Source organism: Rhipicephalus microplus, unplaced genomic scaffold, assembly GCF_043290135.1.
Source record: "Rhipicephalus microplus isolate Deutch F79 unplaced genomic scaffold, USDA_Rmic scaffold_18, whole genome shotgun sequence".
Lineage (NCBI taxonomy): Eukaryota > Metazoa > Arthropoda > Arachnida > Ixodida > Ixodidae > Rhipicephalus > Rhipicephalus microplus.
This window is the reverse complement of record NW_027464591.1, coordinates 3,176,185-3,196,502: the sequence shown is the minus strand read 5'-3', so window position 1 is coordinate 3,196,502 and position 20,318 is coordinate 3,176,185. Positions and strand designations below refer to the sequence as shown.

Genomic DNA, 20,318 nt, shown 5'->3' with positions numbered 1-20,318 from the left:
CATGATAATCATGACACGGAAGTCTTTTACGGCATCATTTACCTCCAATTCGTAACGTTGTGCTGATTTTAATGTGACATATTGACATTTCTCATTCGTGCTTCGCATATCATCGATTCCCACTGTACATGGGATCTGCCAATTTTTTTTCTGTTAATCTTTGTCTCAGTTGTCTATCTGTTGCATCTGTATCAGCTTTTCTTCGTTTAAAATGTATATATGTGTGATATTGTTTAATAGAGCTTTCACTAGATAGCGCTGGTGTCAGTCCTTAACTGTAGTCACCATCTTAGTTTGCGCTCAAAGTTTTTTAAGACAGTATGGGTGCTTTTACTGGCATATGGCAGCGTCTTCTAAAAATTACACCATCTCCCACTAAAGGAAACCATAAGTGTCATGTGAAGCAGCCAATGTGTCGACTCAAGTCCTGCTCAATGCAGCCACCTTGTTCGATGTTAACGCGTCCTTACAAGTGGAGCAGACCGTGAATTCACTTTAGTGTCTGTTGCCGTTCCTTGTCCCGAACACATGTTGGAGCACGCCGCCGGGAGCACGAGGGTACATCGCGCGTCTGCAGAATCTCGTTCTCTGACGCCATCACGTGATTGCTGAGTGAGTGTTAGAGAAGGCCGCAGCTCATACGCAGCCATTTACACAGGCGGCCGGACCACGCTAGTGCATGAGTGCGTTCTGAGTGCTTGGGCCAGCTGTTGCGCGTGCGCAGTAGGGGTCGTTACGCACACCTTATTGATCTTCTCCATAAGCTGCTTCGCATCTAAGAAAGTAACAATGAAAGATAGCAAGTTTCGCGCAAATAGGAAGAGAGGTAGCGATATTGCAGTACAACATTCCATCGCAGAATTGTACCCATATACATTCCGAATGTTTGCTCATATACAAAACGTAGAATGCCATAACCATTGTCATACCATAAGAATAATAATGACTACAGTCAAACCCGGATATATTTGGTTTGAAGAAAATAAACAGAGTTCTATGTATAAGACATCGAATATACACAAATATGTTATATAGTAAATATAAATTCGATAGAATTTTACAACTTGTTACACACTTATTCATTGTATGCATGTTTGACGTACGCGGGCTCGAAGCATTGCCCCCCCCCCCCCCCCGTTTCTAGCTTCACAATTTTCATCCATCAGAGCTGTTAGCAACCATCAGCGCAGATACCGTCACAATGTTCGGGAGGCTTCGCGATTTTCTGATATTATTTTAAAATGCGAATCGTCGAGCTTACTCGGAAGGTCTAGCAAGCGCTACCAGTGATAGCGCGCGAACCTTCGATGCCGCCAGTACCGTAAACGCAGACCCACCTCTCGGCAAATCAGTTTCATCGACAGCCAGCGATTTGTTCGCCGCCATCAGTGCACAGTGCGTATTGCTGCAACTCGAGTTTTCATCTCCCAAGTCAAGGTTCGTCCCAATGAAAAGTTTCGCCCGTAACACGCCAACGCTAGCCTTATTCAGCTTCCCGGCCACGTGACAGTATTGTCGCGAGTAGGGAGCTCATAATGAAGCAATAAATATTGAATCGGACAAAAACAACGAGTAAATACGGTTGTGGTCGAAAACCGTGAAAGACATTTGGACGTTTCGTACCTTGCTCGAGTGGGTGACACTCGATAATTTCGGAGACATGACTGTCACCCCTCTCTTGTGCACGTGTGTCTCTGTCAAGCTTTGCGAACTTTTTTCCCGCGTAGCAGATGTTTTGTTTGCTTCAATTTCTGTTACCTGGCTCAAAAAGTGAAATACAAGAAGACCACAAATCACGCAATTGACAAGATATATACATCACTAACAGTATATGAAACGCTTAAGAACAAAACAAACAAAAACAATAACGACGGAGAGGCGTGCGAAGTGGAAAATTTTCGAATCCTATGAAAACTACTCCAGAGAAACAACAAGGAAATATAAATCAACGATTATTTTGTCCAGTGCATGAAGCGGCCAGGTTCCCCTCAAGTTGCCGAGTGCAGCATTTTAGCCTGGTCCTTCTTCGCAACTTTGCTGCAAACAAACTCAATTCAATTCAATATTCGCATTTTAAAAGCAAGATGAACGGTAAATCCGCAGTTCACACTATGCATATAATAAAGAGTTGTCTTGGCGGTTATTGCGTAAAAATAATATCTGATGGCGTTTAAAGGCGAACTGCGACGATTTTTCGACCATGTCAAGGTGATGGCGTTATGTTCCTGAGACACTCTTGTCATGAGCCCAATGGCTGAAATTTTCGAGAAATTTGAAAATAATTTTATTAAGCAAGAAAGTGCAATACCGAAACTGAAACCAAACCAGGCGACCTGTCTGCTTATGACGTACTATTTGGTAAGAACCGGAGTCCCACCGGCGCGGAGTATGAAAACTGTGAAAGCCAGACTAGCGAAGCGCCGGCCGAAGAGCACAGAGGAAGGAAACAAGCTTTCCTGTGCTATACCCGTGCCAAACACCACCGCCGTTGCTTCGTGGCCGCACAATAAACGCTGTAGTGGCCAAAGTAGCGATGCTATGGGATTCGGCTGCGTCACTTCCGTTGACAGGCCAAACATGACGTCACAAAGACAGTGTTGCCAATAATTCTGGCAAGTGAGGTGATCCTTTCGAGGCGATCTTTAAAATTCATTTGCAAACAATCGGTGCATCTCTCAAAAGTGTAATTTGGCACAAATGACGGAAGTGCGCAAAGAAACGTACCCAGAGAATTTTATTGAAATCCATTAACCTCGAAAAATCGCCGGAGTTGGCCTTTAACGTCGTAAAACCACTATAACATTAAGATAGACGCTGCAGTGTAAGGCTCCGAAAATTTCGTCTACCTGGCGTACTTCAACGTGCACCTAAATATAAGTACGTGATCCTCAAGAACTTACGTCTCTATCGAAAATGTAGCCGCTGCAGTCGGGATTCGATCACGCGACCTACCGACCAGCAGTCGAGCTCCATAACTATACTAGACCACCGTGGCGTGTGCTTAGTTATTTCTTAATGACCTGCTCTGCTTTATCGTATACGGACATGGCTATGAACCGCTCACAGCCCGCTGAACCCGTTGGTAATGTCAAAAATTCATCAGTTTGACCACTGACGAATCCAGAAATGAAATAACAAGAAAGCATTTCTACACAAAGCAGTGTGTCGCATGGGTCTTCCAGTGCCGTTAAAAATTCACGTCCTAATAGCAAATGTGCAGGAAAGAAAAATGCAAACACAAAGTACCCTGTTAAACACGTCATTAAAAGAAATCAGTAAATGAAGAAAACAACGTGTCACTAGGTTTATCACGGTGTTCACTGAAAGAGAAAACTGTTATGCAGCAAATCCGAACAAATCAACCTAACTGATGTTCTCGCGACCATTACCAAAAAAGTTCTATGGGGGATATTCGAGAAAACAGCAATATATAATTTTTAATTTTGCTGATAAAAACGTCTAGCTTTCCGACACACTTGTTTTGATTTAAGATTACACTCTAATTAAGTATACTAATTGATTTCACTACCACAGTTGCATGGTAACTTACAATATACCATTTGCGCTACACCGATTGAGCTATCGCAGAGCAGTTGGGCCTCAACTGAGCGGACCAGTACGTATGATAATACATAAGCTGCTGACGTATATTGTGCTGTTACCTGCCATTTTCGTGCGCCTGGTTAGATACCTAACAAAAAAGGGGTGAAAAATGTTTTTTGGTTCTTTCTGTGTGGGGAAAAGGAGAATATTATCAACCCGACGTCATATCTCCTAACAAGACTTCGTCATTATCTACACTCTTTAACGAATTTAGTAAAAAGTAGCAACTGCAAGCAAAATAGGTAGTAAATGCAGTGCTTACAAGTTTCCTGGTTTTTTCGACCGTAACTAACCTTTGCAACCTGTTTACTACCCACGTTTAAAAACAGTTACTAGGTGCAACCATTAGTAACGTTTTGCTACCTGTTAACACCTGCTTTAGTACACAGTTCGTTAGTCAGTACGCAGTAACAGCAAGGAAATACGTAGTAACTGCAGCCGTTACCAACTTTTTTTGTACCGTTACAACCGCATTGCTACCTAGTCGTTCACTATGTAATCTGATATTGTATGTAATTCCTACTCGGTTAAATTATGAGTGGAATCGTCTCTACATATCTAAAAGCAGAAAAATGACATCAATTATATTCATGAATTAAGAAAGAAAAGATTTCTTTTTAATCACGCAAATGAGATATGTAAGCATCACTCTGCTATTGTCAAAATGAAGAAGTACAACTTAATCGATAAAAAATTTAAACAAGTGCTACACGCGTTTCAGTAGGCAAATACAACAAACTTGACAAGCAGATCGAACTTAACCAGGGGGTCAAAATTATTCTAGAGTTCCTCACTGTGACGTATCTCATAATAATATCGTAGTTTCGGCACATAATGCTCCGGAAACGATTGTTACCTTTAAACTTTCAATGTACTAGCATGATGAACCGTTAAAATGCATACAACGTGACTGAGTATGGTACCTTGTTTTGGCTATCGTACGCAATGCTTGCTTGTAGCAGCTTTACAATAAATAGATATGTCAGATAATTTTTAAAGACGACTTGTTACGTGCGCCTGAAGGCGTAGTACAACACGTTAATTCAGGTAGTAGAGTTTAATGCTCCAAGTTCGCATTTTTTTCATATGTTATTCTGAAATAAAAGTGCTCCCCTGTACCAGACATGCATCTTCTGAGTAGGGCCTATAGATACTCCGCAAGTCGCTTAGTTCGGTTGCGATGTGAACTGGTTAAGTGTGTGTATTCTTCGCGTTCATGACAATATGCAACATTACCCAAAGTTTCATTGTAATGAGACATTACCTTGATCAGTATTATTAAAAATATTGTGGCAGGTGAACACGCAGTTTTGGTTGCTACTTTTTTCTCAAATCTTTATACGTTGCTACGCATGGTTAATAATGGCCAGGGAAGTAACAGTTAAATACTGTTAGTAACGGCAGAGGTAGTAACCGTTACCACCCTCACTGTTAATAACTGGACTTACTATCAGGGTTGTAACATATGTGACAGACCATTACTACCCCAAGGTTAGCAAGTACTCTACTAAATATTTAAAGAGTACACTATGTCTGTTTCCGTAGTCAACGATAATATGTGAACTAATAACCGGTTCCTTGATGACCTCCGTCCTCGGTACTTGACTTCTGGATGAAAATCCACCAATTGCACAAAGTTATCAATGCATGTGAATTTGGTATTTAGTATTTTCATTCGAATTTGTTCAGTGGCACTTATACCACTCGAATACATATCTCATTGACAACACCGAGTTATTCTTTCGTCAATGGTATAATGCAGGAGTCGCCCAATTGTGGCTTACCCATGCAAACTGCCTCTTGGGGCCACATGGGGCCTACGAGGTAGTTTTACGCGGCAGTTTTATGCGGCACCCAGCATTACGCCAAACCGCTTTCCTCTTCCCAAGTCACTTTCTATCCAAAGGCAGAGGTGAGAGTTATGACTTAAAATAATATTTTTGCTCGTAACCTGTTCGTTAGGAGCTTTGTAATAGGCACACTGGAAACAAACATAATATCTAATGGAGTGCTCGTCGGCGCTCGTGACTAGAGTAACTTAGAGTTACCTTATACAGTTACTCAACTCATGACTAGGGTCGACTCGCTTTCTGGATTTTGTGCCGACCGGTTGTGCCCACGCGATTTCTGACGACAGCGTAGGTCTGGCTGACCAGCTCGCCTACGCCATCTCCTGCCGCCGACAAGAGCTCTCGCTGAGTGGTGCCCCGTCCTCGGACTCCTGCGACCATGTCCATCTTTCCTATCTCCTCTTTACTTCCGTCGTTTGCTGTCCCTGCGCCTCGCTCTCTCCTTCGTCTCTCTATCTATTAACCTTTTAATCCCTCCTTACCCCTATCCCTCGTGAGCTACTGTTGAGGTGTCGCACTCTGATGCAGACAGTTACGGGGCTCACACTTCTCTTCTTTTCTCTTTAAGAATCGCATAATATATAATCGAGTCTTTAACTTCATTGTCAATTGGTCAAATTTTTTTCTTCACCTGCGAGCGAGATCCCCCCTTAAATTTCCCGTGTTGCCCACCATTCTGTCGCCTCCACGCAACTTAGACCTCCTCCTGAGAAGGGTTCCCTACACCCGACCTAACGTGCTGTGTTTGCTCAGTCTTGTAGCGCAAAACGTCGCACAGGCTGTTCCGTAAGGCCAACCGTTTTACGCTCTCTGCGGAGAGTGCTTTCGTCGGAACTCATCTTTCATGCTAATTGATGAATAAGTCTGTGCCTTGTGGACGTTCAAAGGATAGCAAACAATCCTAAAGAAAAACATAGAACACGAACTATCGAAATGTTTCTAGAAAACCAGCAACAACCACAAGAACGCGTGCGCTGCCAGTCTAAATAATCGAGAAACGCAGTTTGACTGCATGAAGTGAGTGAATATTGAACCTTTATGACGATCATGACAGCTGATCGTGTCTTGCTGGGTGGTGCGGCGAATATTTATAATATCGGGCCTTACGTCCCAAAACCATGATATTGTCATGAGAGTTGCCGTAGTAGAAAGCTCCGGAAATTCCGGCCATCTGGTGTTCTTTAACGTGCATTCACATCGCACAGTACACGGGGCTCTACTACTTCACCTCCATTGAAGTGCGACCGATGCAGCTGGAACCGAACCCGCGAACGGCGGGTCAACAGCTAAGCACCTTAACCACTGCTCCACCACAGCAGACGCGCGATGTATGGAATCGTAAGGGTAACGTTTTCAAAGCGATTTGGAACTTTTTTTTTCACTGAAGGACCACCACCGCTCACATTCTGTTCAATGTCAGGATAGTCTGAAATTCGCTGTAGTGAATTATACCATAGCACAAGATACTTTAGTGAGTAAGGTACTCCGTTTCTCGCTATAAGTACGAGCAAAAGCAAGGCAGAAGTAAACTTTTACAGACTCTCAATACAAGCATGTTCTCGTGACATTGCTGTTGTCCTGCTAACGTTTTGCGAAATTGAAATTATTAACGCTAAAGTTAGTCCAATTATACACTCAGTGCCACCGATCGTGCATGCGATCGCAACAAGAGGCAACGCAGTGGGCTAAGATGCGCAATTTGTGAAACTTCTCACCGTGCTACTAGCATCGCTGATATTTGCCGATTCAGGCGTTGCTGGTACACCGTCGACTGTTCTCGTAGGAGGAGCGTTCGAGAAATCTGTCGTCGTTTGTGTCTCGTCCGTTTCGGTTTCTTCACTAACCGTAGTCTGTGAGGAGAGAAATTACATGGCTGATCAGTACCTTAAATCTTTTTTTTTTTTTTCGCGAATAGGCTTTAGTTGGTGTGAAGGCTCGAGAAACACAAAGCTGGCGGTGTATGAATGCTACGCCAAAACTATTACTCTTCGTGACATGCATCCACACCCCCTTGTGGGAGTTAGCAAGAGAATAATAAGATGCGTGTCCGCATGCGCACACAATGATTAGAATAAAAGACTCTAAGGTCTCACTATTTTCGATCCCTTGCCACTATGCTGTAATTTGCAAAGGCAAAGTTTTACTTTAATTATATTTGCAGCTATTAAATAGAAATTCTATGATTAATCCGGTAGCTATTATTGCTAATGTAGCGATGCCTGCGAACTCTGAAATGAGTCGAACTCTCGTGTGCTTTCTAGTGGGTATACCGAAAAATGACGCCGCTCGTGCTGCGAGTCCATGCTTCGCCGTGACTGTCGCCATAGCGTATGATCACTGGTTGCCGACTAATAAACGCCTTAACACTCGGAATACTTTACTTCAAGTCGTGTAAAGACAACTCCGGTCTATAATAATAATAATAATAATAATAATAATAATAATAATAATAATAATAATAATAATAATAATAATAATAATAATAATAATAATAATAATAATAATAATAATAATAATAATAATAATAATAATAATAAATTATCTCCATCGGTAGTGTCAGAGGGGGAGGAAACAAAATACGAGATGGCTCGGCTATATTTCTTCGTGTTCCTGTTACAACTGAATTTGAATATTCATAATATAACCTGATTGAAAAAATACGTACTTGAATGTAAAGGGCCCCGTGGCTCGGACGCCGCGTATCATGAATTTTTAGCACTTTCGTTTTAAATAATTGAGAATAGACAGCCAACGTTCACAGAATGACGGTTGTTGTCACGGGACTTTGATATTGAGGCTCCCTCTCCTGTCTGTTGAGTTTTTTTTTTTAGAAAACAGATAGTCAGAACGCAAAGTGCTGTTCTGAAAGCACTATTCGCGCTAGAGATCTCCAAAAGGCGACCATCAAAACACGCCTACCGATTCTTCAGAGTCTGACGCGCTGCTCGTTTCAGGAGAATTGTCACTGCTGTCATCTCGACGAGTGTCTGCCCCTGGGTATAGAAAACATTATGGTAAGAACATCATTTTTTTAATTTTTCGATTTCCTTGCGCACCCAGCAGTGCTCAATGCTCACCCGTAGGCACTCATAAAGCGGCAAACTTGCTTCGTCCCCGAATAACGCTTAATAGTCATAAACGTATACGAATCATGAAAATCATACAAAACACATTGTCTACTGTAATTTCTTAAACACTAGTGCTACCAGGCTTCAAATTTTCTGAATTCTATCCGGTAAATTTTCTCAATAAACAATTTATTACAATTCAGTAACGTGCCTAATATCATGTGCCCACTTTTTTTTGGCCAACTTAATGCAAACCGTGACCAATAATTCACATCGCAGCAAGCATGCGCCTCTGATATCACCTTCAGGCGCGAGTCAGGATGCGCTGTCTGAAAATGCGTCAACTTCTCATGAAGTGATTCCAAGAAAATCATTCTCACACTCCAAAAAAAAAATAATAATTGAAGGAATGTCTTGTTTTTAGCTCGAACGTGTTTTATGGCGTGGTCTACTACGGCTCTGCTGATGTAATTCCGTCACCCAAGTGACGTCAAAAATAAACAAGAAATGGTGGAGAAAATACCAGAATGCAAGAATTTGTCACTCGGAAACTAAGTAGGAACTTCTCGATTGCCAGCGCGTGGCGCTAACCACTACACCAGAAGCGGTGCGTTATCGGGATGCTAACAGCAATACATTTATACACCATATACCGCTAGGCGGTTTTCAGAGCTTCGAAACTTGAGCGCGTTTTTGTCATGAGTGGCGAGATGGCGCAACGTACTCGCGTTGGGCGAACTTTAATCACCTGCACGAAGCGTGGTCTCTCCTCGTAATTAGGGAGAAGACGCCTGGGGGTATACAGAAAAAAAAAAAAAAAGAAATGGTGAGGACAGCGACGACATTAGACTTTGTTCGTTTTTGAAAATTTTAGATTCAATAATTTTTCAACACCCAGTACACCGATGACGTCCCCAGAGTTATCGTTGACTTTATCGTACTTGACAGGAAAAAATAATCAATCTTTGGTTAATATCGGGACACTATAATGTTTGAGTACCATTAGTAAGGTCTTTTAGCCCGGAAGCTTTCTTCCTGAAAGATTTGGTCCTGTTAGCCATGTGGCCCGCGAATAGAGATTGAGCGAACGATTTTGGACTGTCCATTACCTGACAGCCGATGAGATACGGAATAATCTTTACCTCCACCAGGAACACCTCTCTCTTTGACCGCTGTTGGCTCGATGTTCTCTGGTTCATGCTCAGCGGCAAGGCGGACACGTTCCGCGACGGCCACTTTGCGGGAGCGTCTCTTGTCGAACGCTTGTTTCGCTCGTTGCGCATCAACGTGGTCGGCAACTGGTCGCGTGGGCCGCGCTGCAGGCACCTGGAATTTATTTGGTTAACTTTTTCGTTCGTAAGTGTTCTTGGTGCACCCGACCAGTGGCCTAGAATAGGGATATTTCTGCCCCGACAATTGGCAGAAAATTTGTTAATGTGAACTATTCTGGTGCATTATGCATTGTCGCGCCAAATCCACCTACCCACCCACCCACTCATCCACCCATCCACCCACCCAATACCACCCGGTCCAATCCAATCTCATCCAATTCAATCCCATCCATCCATCCATCCATCCATCCATACATCCAATGCAGTCCTATCCTATCCAATCCGATCATATCCAATCCCATCCAATTCCATCAATCCCTCCATCCATTAAACAGCATTTGTGGTCAAATACCTTCCCACATTTCACGCGTTGAAAACAATAAATGTCTTTGAAATTAATAAAGGGATATAGTTAAGGGGCCTGTGCCACAGAAAACACGCTCCCTGGCCTGGTGAGCATTGGTTGGTAGCGAAAAATTTGGTGGACGCAAAGAATAAAACTGATGCGTAGAACATGAATTGATTATTGGTATTCTCCGTATAACAGCTAAGCATTTTCCCAAAGAGTCACGCATTTTCTTGAAACAGTTCCCGAAAAAAAAAAAGAAATTTTGCATCCATTCAACGTTAGTCAAATTCGCAGTGTTGACTATGAACGTTTGTAAAGGGTAAAAAGCATTACTGATCAACTCCTATGACTGTGAAAGTCATGTCAGTCATCTCTAGACCCCTGAGGACAACTGCTTATGACATACACGATATCGCAACGTAGCTTGAAGCTAGTAGTTGTAAAACTGGGATTTGTGTTCTAACACGAGCGCGTGCGTTACGTCAGACCGAAAGATAGCCTTTGGAAGCTAGTGAAGTCGACGTGACTGTTAAAAGGGCCCTGCAACACTTTTTGAGGCCGGTCAGAAAACGCTGCCGATCAGTAGCAGAAGCTGCCGACAACACGTGAGCCAAATAATATAGCGCAGCACGTGGCCTGGAATTCACAATAAATTATAAAAGTCACCTAAAAATTGCTTTCTCTTATCTCGACAAATCACGGAATAAGCCCAAATTCTCTCGTAGTAAGCCAATCTATCGGCCATTGGCTGATTTGAACATGGCGCGCTCGATCGTTACAGAGATCGCCCCGGGAGGCCACTACATGTCAGCGTGTGCGCGCGTGATCACACTGAAAACTTGCGCGTTCGAAGAAAAAAAAGAAGGAAGTCTTCAAGGTCAGGAGGTGCGCGTGACGTTTTTTGCTTGCCCCTCCCATCCCACTCTGCTTAGCTTCCAGCGCTTTCGTCAGGACGAGAGAAGAGAGATTGCGATTGCAGCTTGTGACAAATCTTTGCAACTCCGCTCGTACTGGACAGATTCTTATAAGTTTTGCGACGTTGGTTTTTTGAGGCAAAAAAGTGTTCCTTCAAAATTTTAGAAATGTTTTGCTGAACGTACTGGGGCGAAAAATTGTTTCTTCATAATTTCAGAAATGTTTTGCTGAACGTTCTGGTACAATCTGCATAGAAGAAAAATATTTGTTTATCCACGCCCGCGTTTTTAAAGAGCAATATAGTAGCGCGTGCGTCTGTAGGCCAAAATTTCTTACGGATGCTGTCGTGACGTATCGCGTCGCAGGGCCCCAGTCTGCCTGGTGAATGGCTCCTTTCGGGATAACTGTTTCTGCAGAAAAGACTAAAAATGAAAAGAAATGTTTAAGGCGCTATTTCTGTTTGTCTGGCGGAAAGCTATGGCACATGGGTATTTCAGAAAATCTGTCCTGTTTTTTGAAGCACCGTTCATTACTTGATTCTAACTTGTCTCTGCCACCTGTACTTAGTTCGGTTCAAGTTGCAAAATGACACACTTTGGATTAAACATCGGAGGTTCCGACAAGGTGGCAAAGTGGTGATCCTGCTCAACGTCTGACCTTTGAGTCACGGCTTCGGTATTTCGACCATGGCGGTCGCATTGCGATGGTCGAGGAATGCTAGATGCCCGTGTTTTGTACAACACAAAGAATACCATGCGGTTGGAATTCCTGGAGCCATCCGTATTTCCGGAGCCCCCAGCTACGGCATACATCTCTTGTAATGGTATGGTCTTTCAGAGCGGAATACTACGCAGAATTTACACATTTGACTACAACCCGCGAACCGATTTGCTGACAAAATGCACATGACGCAACGAATCTAGATTCACTTAACCCATATTCTACAACATGGCGGCTACAACGACGCCAGTGCCCGCATGGCGTGCACATGGGTTGAGTGATTGATATGTGAGGTTTAACGTCCCCAAACCACCATATGATTATGAGAGACGCCGTTGTTAAGGGCTCCGGAAACTTAGGCCACCTGGGATGTATGCACATGGGTCGTTGCACTAGAAATTTTGACATGTACTTATTAGAGCATCTCTTAAAAACGTTCGAGAAAGCAGATGAGAACTTGGGTTGCTAAGCATCACACCGCATATTACAAACACCGTATTTATTCGATTGTGAGACGACCATGGTTGGCACGCGCGGGGTGACATTTCATATGGTCTAGAAACAAAAAAAAATAACACTGGTACACATTATGCGAGGGTCGATATTAGTAGCAAAAATCTAAAAGAAAAACAAAGCCTGGTGTCACATTTGAGTAAATACGGTTATATATATGTCGGTCACGTGCACAGCTCCAGATCGGTTACAAGACGATCACTGCTAAAAAAATCGTGAGAATCTACGCATGCTCCGTTACTGACCACACACTGCACGTCAAGCACGAAACCACCATGAAGTCAATTACACCCAGGTTGTGCAAAGGCATTTTTTTTCAGAGTATCAGGCTTAAAGTGGCTGACGACAATCTTGCGAACGATCTGCAGATGACGGCAAGCCGACTTCGTTAAAGGACGACCGGTGCGACATGTTTGGATTTCCGCTAACACCACTAATCTCTGCTCTACACTGGCTCTTCATGTGAAGGTTGCCTTGGACATTCATTTCACGATTCGCCGTCAGCTTCAAACGCTTATTTTGAAGACAGCGATACAAGCAATTCATGGTGTTCACGCTACCAGTTGCAAGCGTAGTCTCTAGCAAGATATAGTGCAAGAGACTACCAACTTCGTAATTTATATGTTCTCGCTCAAAACAGCTGTCAGTGGGCCAAATGCTACCTCAGTGCTAACTGAGAAACTACTAATTTTACTTCAATGCAGGCTCATAACAAGCAACCTGGAAAGTATACGTCGAGCTTCGCAAGCACTATTTCAACACAGTTACTCGGAAGTTTACGCCGTACAATGCTTGGCACTACGTCGAAAGGTCCCACTCTTTCTTTCACGTCAGAGACGTACTTCATATCGGACAGCATCCGCCTTTTGGACAACACAGCCTCGCGAAAGTATTCGACGACGCACACCACATCGCTGAAAACATAGCGGAGAATAATCGCTGGCATCGCTGCTCGCCCGCTGCTTCGCAGTTTTCAGCAAATTGTCCAATTCTTCACTGGTGCTGCGCGTTCCACAGTACCTACAAACACGACGCACATCGGACAAAGCCGGGTAGTGTCGTATCGCATTCACCATGCGTTTCAGTGCACGTGACGTGTACGAGGGCACGTTAAAACCAAGGAGGATTAAAGAAAAATTGCTGGAATGGAAGCTCCCCAATGCCTTGCGAGCAGAAGTGAAGAAAGCTTTTGCCACGGCCAAAATGGCGGAAGCATGCTCTTTTCTGATAGTGTCCACCTAAAGATCAAGTGGCTTTGATATGTTATGTAAATGCTACGTTAGTTATGTATTAAAAGATAGTTGTTCCCGCGAAATAACACATAGAAACGAGTATGGATGACTGAATCTTCAAAGAGATTTGCCTCCAATTAGAGACTCACTACGGAAAACTAGTACATGTAAGACGCACTTGAAGCACTATGTGACCCGAATAAGTTCCCACATTAAACTTGTTGGGCGTGCGAGGGAAACGCTTCAATTTTAATCGCTGAACGGTGATACTTTATCATGCCCCTAGTAAGATGGCCACTGCCGCCGCCATCTTGCCAGAGGAACGGCTTCAGTTCTGCGCAATCATTTCCACTCCAGCAATTTTTTTTTTCAATATCCTTTGTTAAAACGTGCTCGTAGTGTGCCTCGCGGCAGCTTTGTCCTACTAGCTGGTTCTCAGCAAGCTCACCAAGGCGGCGCATCGTGTAAATTTCAGGCACACCACCTGGGCAACGTTCGCTTCCCATAGTCTCCTGAATTTTGTGTATGCCTCCACGACAATACGTCATATTTCTTTTATGCAACCCTTTCACCTCCATGCTACAACAGCCCGGAATCACCTGCAGCCATTGCGCAAGTTGTATTCTAGCTCTAATGTAAACGCACATCGCACAAGAGTAAGCGTTCTGGTGGAGTTCACCGCTACTTCTTCCTTTCTTCCACATATATCTCTTCAATGTAGCTTATATTTCTGCACTAGTTCGAGGAATGCAGTGCTTATCTGATGAATTTGGCATTGCAGGACGCGCCACACCCTTCTAATTGGCTTCGTGTTAGACAAGCCTACCACAAATTCAATATTAATTCGTAGACGGATATACATGCCACAGAGAATACAACAGTTCCTCTCTAGTATGAAAACTTTTGCTAATTGCTATCAGGACAAGCATGAACGTAACTCGTTAAATTGCTTACATTGAGTCTTTTCTAGAATACGTTTTTTTTTAAAGAAAGATGATTCGTGTTTCTTTATGGTTCCCACAGCCTGACTATTGCGATATTGAAAACCGAACAGCGCGTTTTCTGCTACCTGCCCATTTGCAGAAAATACGACTTCTCTCAGAGGGTGATAGAGCTTCTTCGTTGCTGCGCATTAGTCCATAATTTGGTACGGTAAGCGAGGAAAGCAAGCCATCGCACTGCATCTGAACCGCATTTGCGCGACATTTACTCCAACGGCATTGTGCGTTGAATTTCGCAGAACTAGTCTAAAACGTTCAGCTAAATAGACCTACGCATCCGCATGCTAGAGAAACACTTTTGCAGGAACAACCATCGGGCACTGAGCCCCGCCGCGGTGGTCTAGTGGCTAAGGTACTCGGCTGCTGACCCGCAGGTCGCGGGTTCGATTCCCGGCTGCGGCGGCTGCATTTCCGATGGAGGCGGAAATGTTGTAGGCCCGTGTACTCAGATTTGGGTGCACGTTAAAGAACCCCAGGTGGTCAAAATTTCCGGAGCCCTCCACTACGGCGTCTCTCATAATCAAATGGTGGTTTTGGGACGTTAAACCCCACAAATCAATCAATCATCGGGCACTGAATTGATAAATTAAAAGCTGGCACTCACTGGACGACCACGCGACGAGGCTCTTGCTTATGGTGACGGCTGTGACGAAGCCCATCGCACCCAGCAAAAGCAGGATGCATCCGCAGCGGCTGATTCGAGGTCTGAACAGCTGGCACCAGAGCAGCGCCACCGGAACTTTGGTGATGGAGGCGATGCTTGATTCGCTTACGGAGCGCTTCCACGTGGTCGCCATTGGTGAGTTTGACGACCTGGAAGACCACAAGGGCCTAGTGTTGCCGCTGCGGCTAATGAGTAATCGTGTAGTGTAGACCCTAGAGACTGTGGATGATACCCACGCAGGCGGATTGGCGATGCACCGGATAATTTTTGACACACCGTTTTAAATGAAAGGCTAACTTTAGTTCATTCAGAACAACTATGTATCAATAAAAAGTAGAGGATATATAGTATACCAAGATAGAATAGAAGCAATTAGGGCGGGGATTCGAACAATAAGGTAAAGAAGGCAACAGGGAAAGTCTATTTTGAAATCGAAACCTTTCTCAACCTTTTAGACATGCCTGCAAGGCACCATTTATTCCCTTCACTATGTACAAGGGACAAAGCACTAAAAGAAAATATACATAGTGCATTTAAATATACCACAAAGAGTCAGAAGACGACAGATGAAGTAATTTTGTGCGGGTTGGAGTATATGTAAAAGGAAAGAAGATACGGTTTGCTGTCTCGTGTACTCCGCAAAACGAACAATTAGGGGAACTGACAGACGAGGTCTGTGTACACAAAGATCCATATATGAAGTTTGACAGCCGTATATATAGGCCAGTGTCCGCGACGTGAATTCTTCGTGATGGCTATATTTTATTACTTCAAAGATTGAGGCGTTTTTTTCTTCTTAATTTTGTGCCTAGAATGAACTTGAAGGCTGGAAATACCCAAATTATCAGGTCATTCAAAGATGACGTAGTTAGCGCATCTGCCATTTCTATCACAAATAGGTCCTTATGCCCCGTTTCCCCGACGTTCTTTATCTTCTTCTCGTGATCATCATCATCATAATCATCATCAGCCTGACTACGTCCACTGCAGGACAAAGGCCTCTCCCATGTTCCGCCAGTTAACCCGGTCCGGTGCTTGCTGCTGCCAATTTATACCCGCAAACTTCTTAATCTCATCTGCCCACCTAACCTTATGTCTCCCCATAACCCGCTTCCCTTCTCTGGGAATCCAGTTAGTTACCCTTAATGACCAGCGGTTATTCTGTCTACGCGCTACATGCCCGGCCCATGTCCATTTCCTCTTCTTTATTTCAACTATGATATCCTTAACCCCCGTTTGTCCCCTAATCCACTCTGCTCTCTTCTTGTCTCTTGAGGTTAGACCTACCATTTTTCTTTCCGTTGCTCGCTGCGTCGTCCTCAATTTAAGCTGAACCCTCTTTGTAAGTCTCCAGGTTTCTGCTCCGTAGCTAAGTACCGGCAAGATACAGCTGTTATATACCTTCCTCTTGAGGGATAGTGGCAATCTACCTGTCATAATTTGAGAGTGCTTGCCGAATGTGCTCCACCCCATTCTTGTTCTTCTAGTTACTTCAATCTCGTGGTTAGGCTCTGCGGTTATTACCTGCCCTAAGTAGACATAGTCTTTTACAACTTCAAGTGCACTATTACCTATCTCGAAGCGCTGCTCCTTTCCGAGGTTGTTGTACATTACTTTCGTTTTCTGCAGAATAATTTTAAGACCCACCTTTCTGCTCTCCTTGTCTAACTCCGTAATCTTGAGTTGCAATTCGTCCCCTGAGTTACTCAGCAATGCAATGTCATCGGCGAAGCGCAGGTTACTAAGGTATTCTCCATTAAATCTTATCCCTAACTATTCCCATTCTAGGCTTCTGAAAACCTCCTGTAAGCACGCGGTAAATAGCATTGGGGAGATTGTGTCCCCCTGCCTTACACCCTTCTTGATTGGTATTCTGTTGCTTTCTTTATGAAGCACTATGGTAGCAGTTGATGCCCTGTAGATTTCTTCCAGAATGTTTATATATACTTCATCTACGCCCTGATTCCGCAGTGTCTGCATGACGGCTGATATTTCTACTTCTGATACTATGCCCTTAATTGACGCTGTTGCAGAGCCGTGGCGCTCACAAACTACCGCAAGGCACCTCCGGCCGCTTACCTACGTCATCACACTGGCAACGCCTAGTTTGCTCGTCCTCGTTAGCGCACTAAAACGGTCGGTACATTGGTCTTAGAAGAGCCACCGAGGGGCCCTACCTCCACAACAAAATCTTTTTTACCTCATCTGTTTAAATATTTAAGGCAATTTAAGCAAGAATATTTTACGATGAAACTACACCTGTCTTTTTTTTAGAATTAAACCTTGCCTTGGTGCAACGTCATTCATAAGGTTCGCTTTGCCACTTTTAGTGAGCCAGTGCTGAGTATTGGGGCCTACCAAACACCTGCGACGCATACGTAGCGGACGACGAAATATCCCTTTAAATCTTTATCAGTTTCTTCCACCTATCCTATAATTTACTATACATATCGATTCATATCTGATCACTTTTTATGCATAATTGGTGTTTCTTGGCCAATCTACCATAGTGGGTGTGAGCCATACATATAATTCCTTATTATCATCACCATGCATACGTGACTTAGCTGAAAAAATATAGAAGGACGCAAAACAAACGATTTGTTTCTGTTATTTAGTGCAGCGATCTCTTCTCACGCTTGTTTAAAATGTGCTTTAGTTTGTTTTTTTGTACTTTTACGCAACAGGAAGTAAATATTCCATGTCGTTGCGGTAAGGGCGTGCCTGTTGTATGAGAATGCATAAATAATTGTCCGAGGTATCGGGGTCATGAAATATTGTTTCCAGCACGTCGAAGTGCTCTTTACTGGCGCAGTTCTTTGATGGTCTGCTTACTGGTCCCCTTGGCCGTTCAATTTTCATGCTGTAGCGCATATTCATGCCAACTTCGGTAAAGGTTCCCAGTAATTTCACATTTTATCTTCAAAAAACATGATTAGGAAGAAAGTGCTGTATCAAGAATTACTGTAATTAATATCCTCTATACAAAAAAGACATCCAGTATGCCTATATGCATACATACCAATGTATTAGTTTCTTACATGAGCATATAGTTAATTTTGTAGCTATTGGATAACGGCGGGAAATTCGCTGTTGACGTTGCTGGCACTGAAAGATACACAGGACGGGAAAAGAACAGAAAGATAGCTCTTTATTTAAAGGTAGAGATTATAGCCGGCGTATGTAGATCGCCAACTTGCTACTATGCGTGGAGAAGGAGATTTGAGACTGAAATACCAAGAGAGATAAAGAGAGAGAGAGAGAGAGAGAGACAGAGAAAGCAAAAGTTATAACAGAAAAAAAAAACAAAGAGGGATTGAATGTTATCTATTTTCAGCGCAGTGGAACAAAAGCATATTATCAATGCTGATGTTCATGGGCACCATAATCATAAATACTTTGAATAATTAGGCTGAAGCATTCTAATTTTATGCTGGTATATTACCATCAATTTTTAACGTTGGCAATTATATATCCCGCGAAGAGGTTAGGCGTGCCAAAGGTTTTGTCACAACAAAAGCAAAAAAAGAAAAACACCGTCACTGCACAAAATTCAGACACTGCACAAAGTGTTTATAGGCTACTATGCGGTCATTTGTGTGACATCGCCCAATAAAGCCACCGAAATAAAACTGGCAGGAGGTATATTTCCTAGATCTTTGTTCTTTTGTGCACCGGATACGCAAGCACCAGCCCAAAACAGGCGAGCGTCCAGGTATCAAGTGCACGCTTAGGAGCTTCCAGACCAGTGTGCGAGGCTATAGAACGCCGTGTTCCTAGGGTCGAAAAACAATTCTTTAATATAAGTCATCGATATTGAACAAGAGAGGAAGTTTGTGACTAAAAAATTATGTAGATCCCACATATTGTGGTAATCGATTATATGCGAAGCCCGAGTGAGGAAGGTTGATATGTCATTTTAAACCAACACAACGTCACGAGGCGGACGTAAATTATGCCGTATATGATTTCCATGTCATGACAATCATGTTTGTATGTGTCCTTTATCTTCGTCGTCTATCCACGTCATGCGATAGCGAATTTCGTATATGTGGAGCTAGCGAAACAGCCGCGAGCATGCTATGAGCGTTGTATGTAGTCATGTTTTACATGGCACGCATATCATGATTATCATGTTTGGACGCGTCACTTACGATCGTCGTCTATTCACGTCACGTGATACAAAAATTGGTATATGAGGAGTTAGCGAAACGACCGCGAGCACGCTATGAGCGTAGCATGTAATCCTGTCTCACGTGACACGCATATCACGATTATGTATAGACGTGTCATTTACCTTCGTCTTTCACGTCACGTGATACCCGATTTGGTATGTGTGAACCTGGCGAAACGGCTGCGAGCACGCTATAAGTGCAGCATGTAGTCCTGTTCTTACATCACCCGCATCTCATGTATAATATGTTTGCACCAGTCACGTACCTTCCTTATACATTCACGTCCCGTAATACCAACTTTCGTATATGTGGAGCTAGCGAAACGACCGGTAGCGCATCATGAGTGTGGCATAAAGTCATGTCGTTACATGACACGCATGTCATCATTTTCATGTTTGGGTCTGTCGCTTGTGTTTGTCATGCAGTCATGTCATACTATACCAGTTTTGCGAAATGTCATGTGAACGGAATTTCCGCAAGAGCAGCAAGACCATGAAATGTTAATCATGACAATAATGACATATATCTCATACTTTTAATGTCAAGACTATTCAAATATGCTCGTCATACTGTCATGTTGTGCCATACCAATTTAGGTATCGATACCATTTACGAGACGGTCAGGAGAGCTAAAAGTCGTATGCGGATAGATAGATGGATAGATAGATAGATAGATAGATAGATAGATAGATAGATAGATAGATAAATGGATAGATACGCTTAAAGTCGCCGAAGTTCGCTAAGAAATGCTTCGCATTTAATACAAAAGTATACCACCCATACAACGAGCACGCGCATCATTGCAACTTGCGAGAGCTGCCTAAGTGAAATAGCGCCATGTGATCAAACTTACTTCAGGATAAAAACAGCGCCAATACTTCACCCCCTCCACCGCTG

The 20,318-nt window shown here is 43.3% G+C and overlaps 1 protein-coding gene across 1 annotated transcript in view; it reads right to left on the bottom strand.

Moving 5' to 3' along the window:
* Nucleotides 1–9,841, bottom strand: part of LOC142785130 (uncharacterized) — a 33,855-nt gene extending 24,014 nt beyond the window's left edge. Inside the window, exons 1-4 of the mRNA XM_075883571.1 lie at nucleotides 9,664–9,841; nucleotides 8,373–8,446; nucleotides 7,169–7,303; nucleotides 1,624–1,758 (exon numbers count right to left, since the gene is read on the bottom strand). Coding sequence (XP_075739686.1) covers nucleotides 1,624–1,662 — 39 coding nt within the window. The 5' untranslated portion in view covers nucleotides 1,663–1,758; nucleotides 7,169–7,303; nucleotides 8,373–8,446; nucleotides 9,664–9,841. The remainder of the gene's footprint in view (nucleotides 1–1,623; nucleotides 1,759–7,168; nucleotides 7,304–8,372; nucleotides 8,447–9,663) is intronic.
* Nucleotides 9,842–20,318: the final 10,477 nt, after the last annotated feature.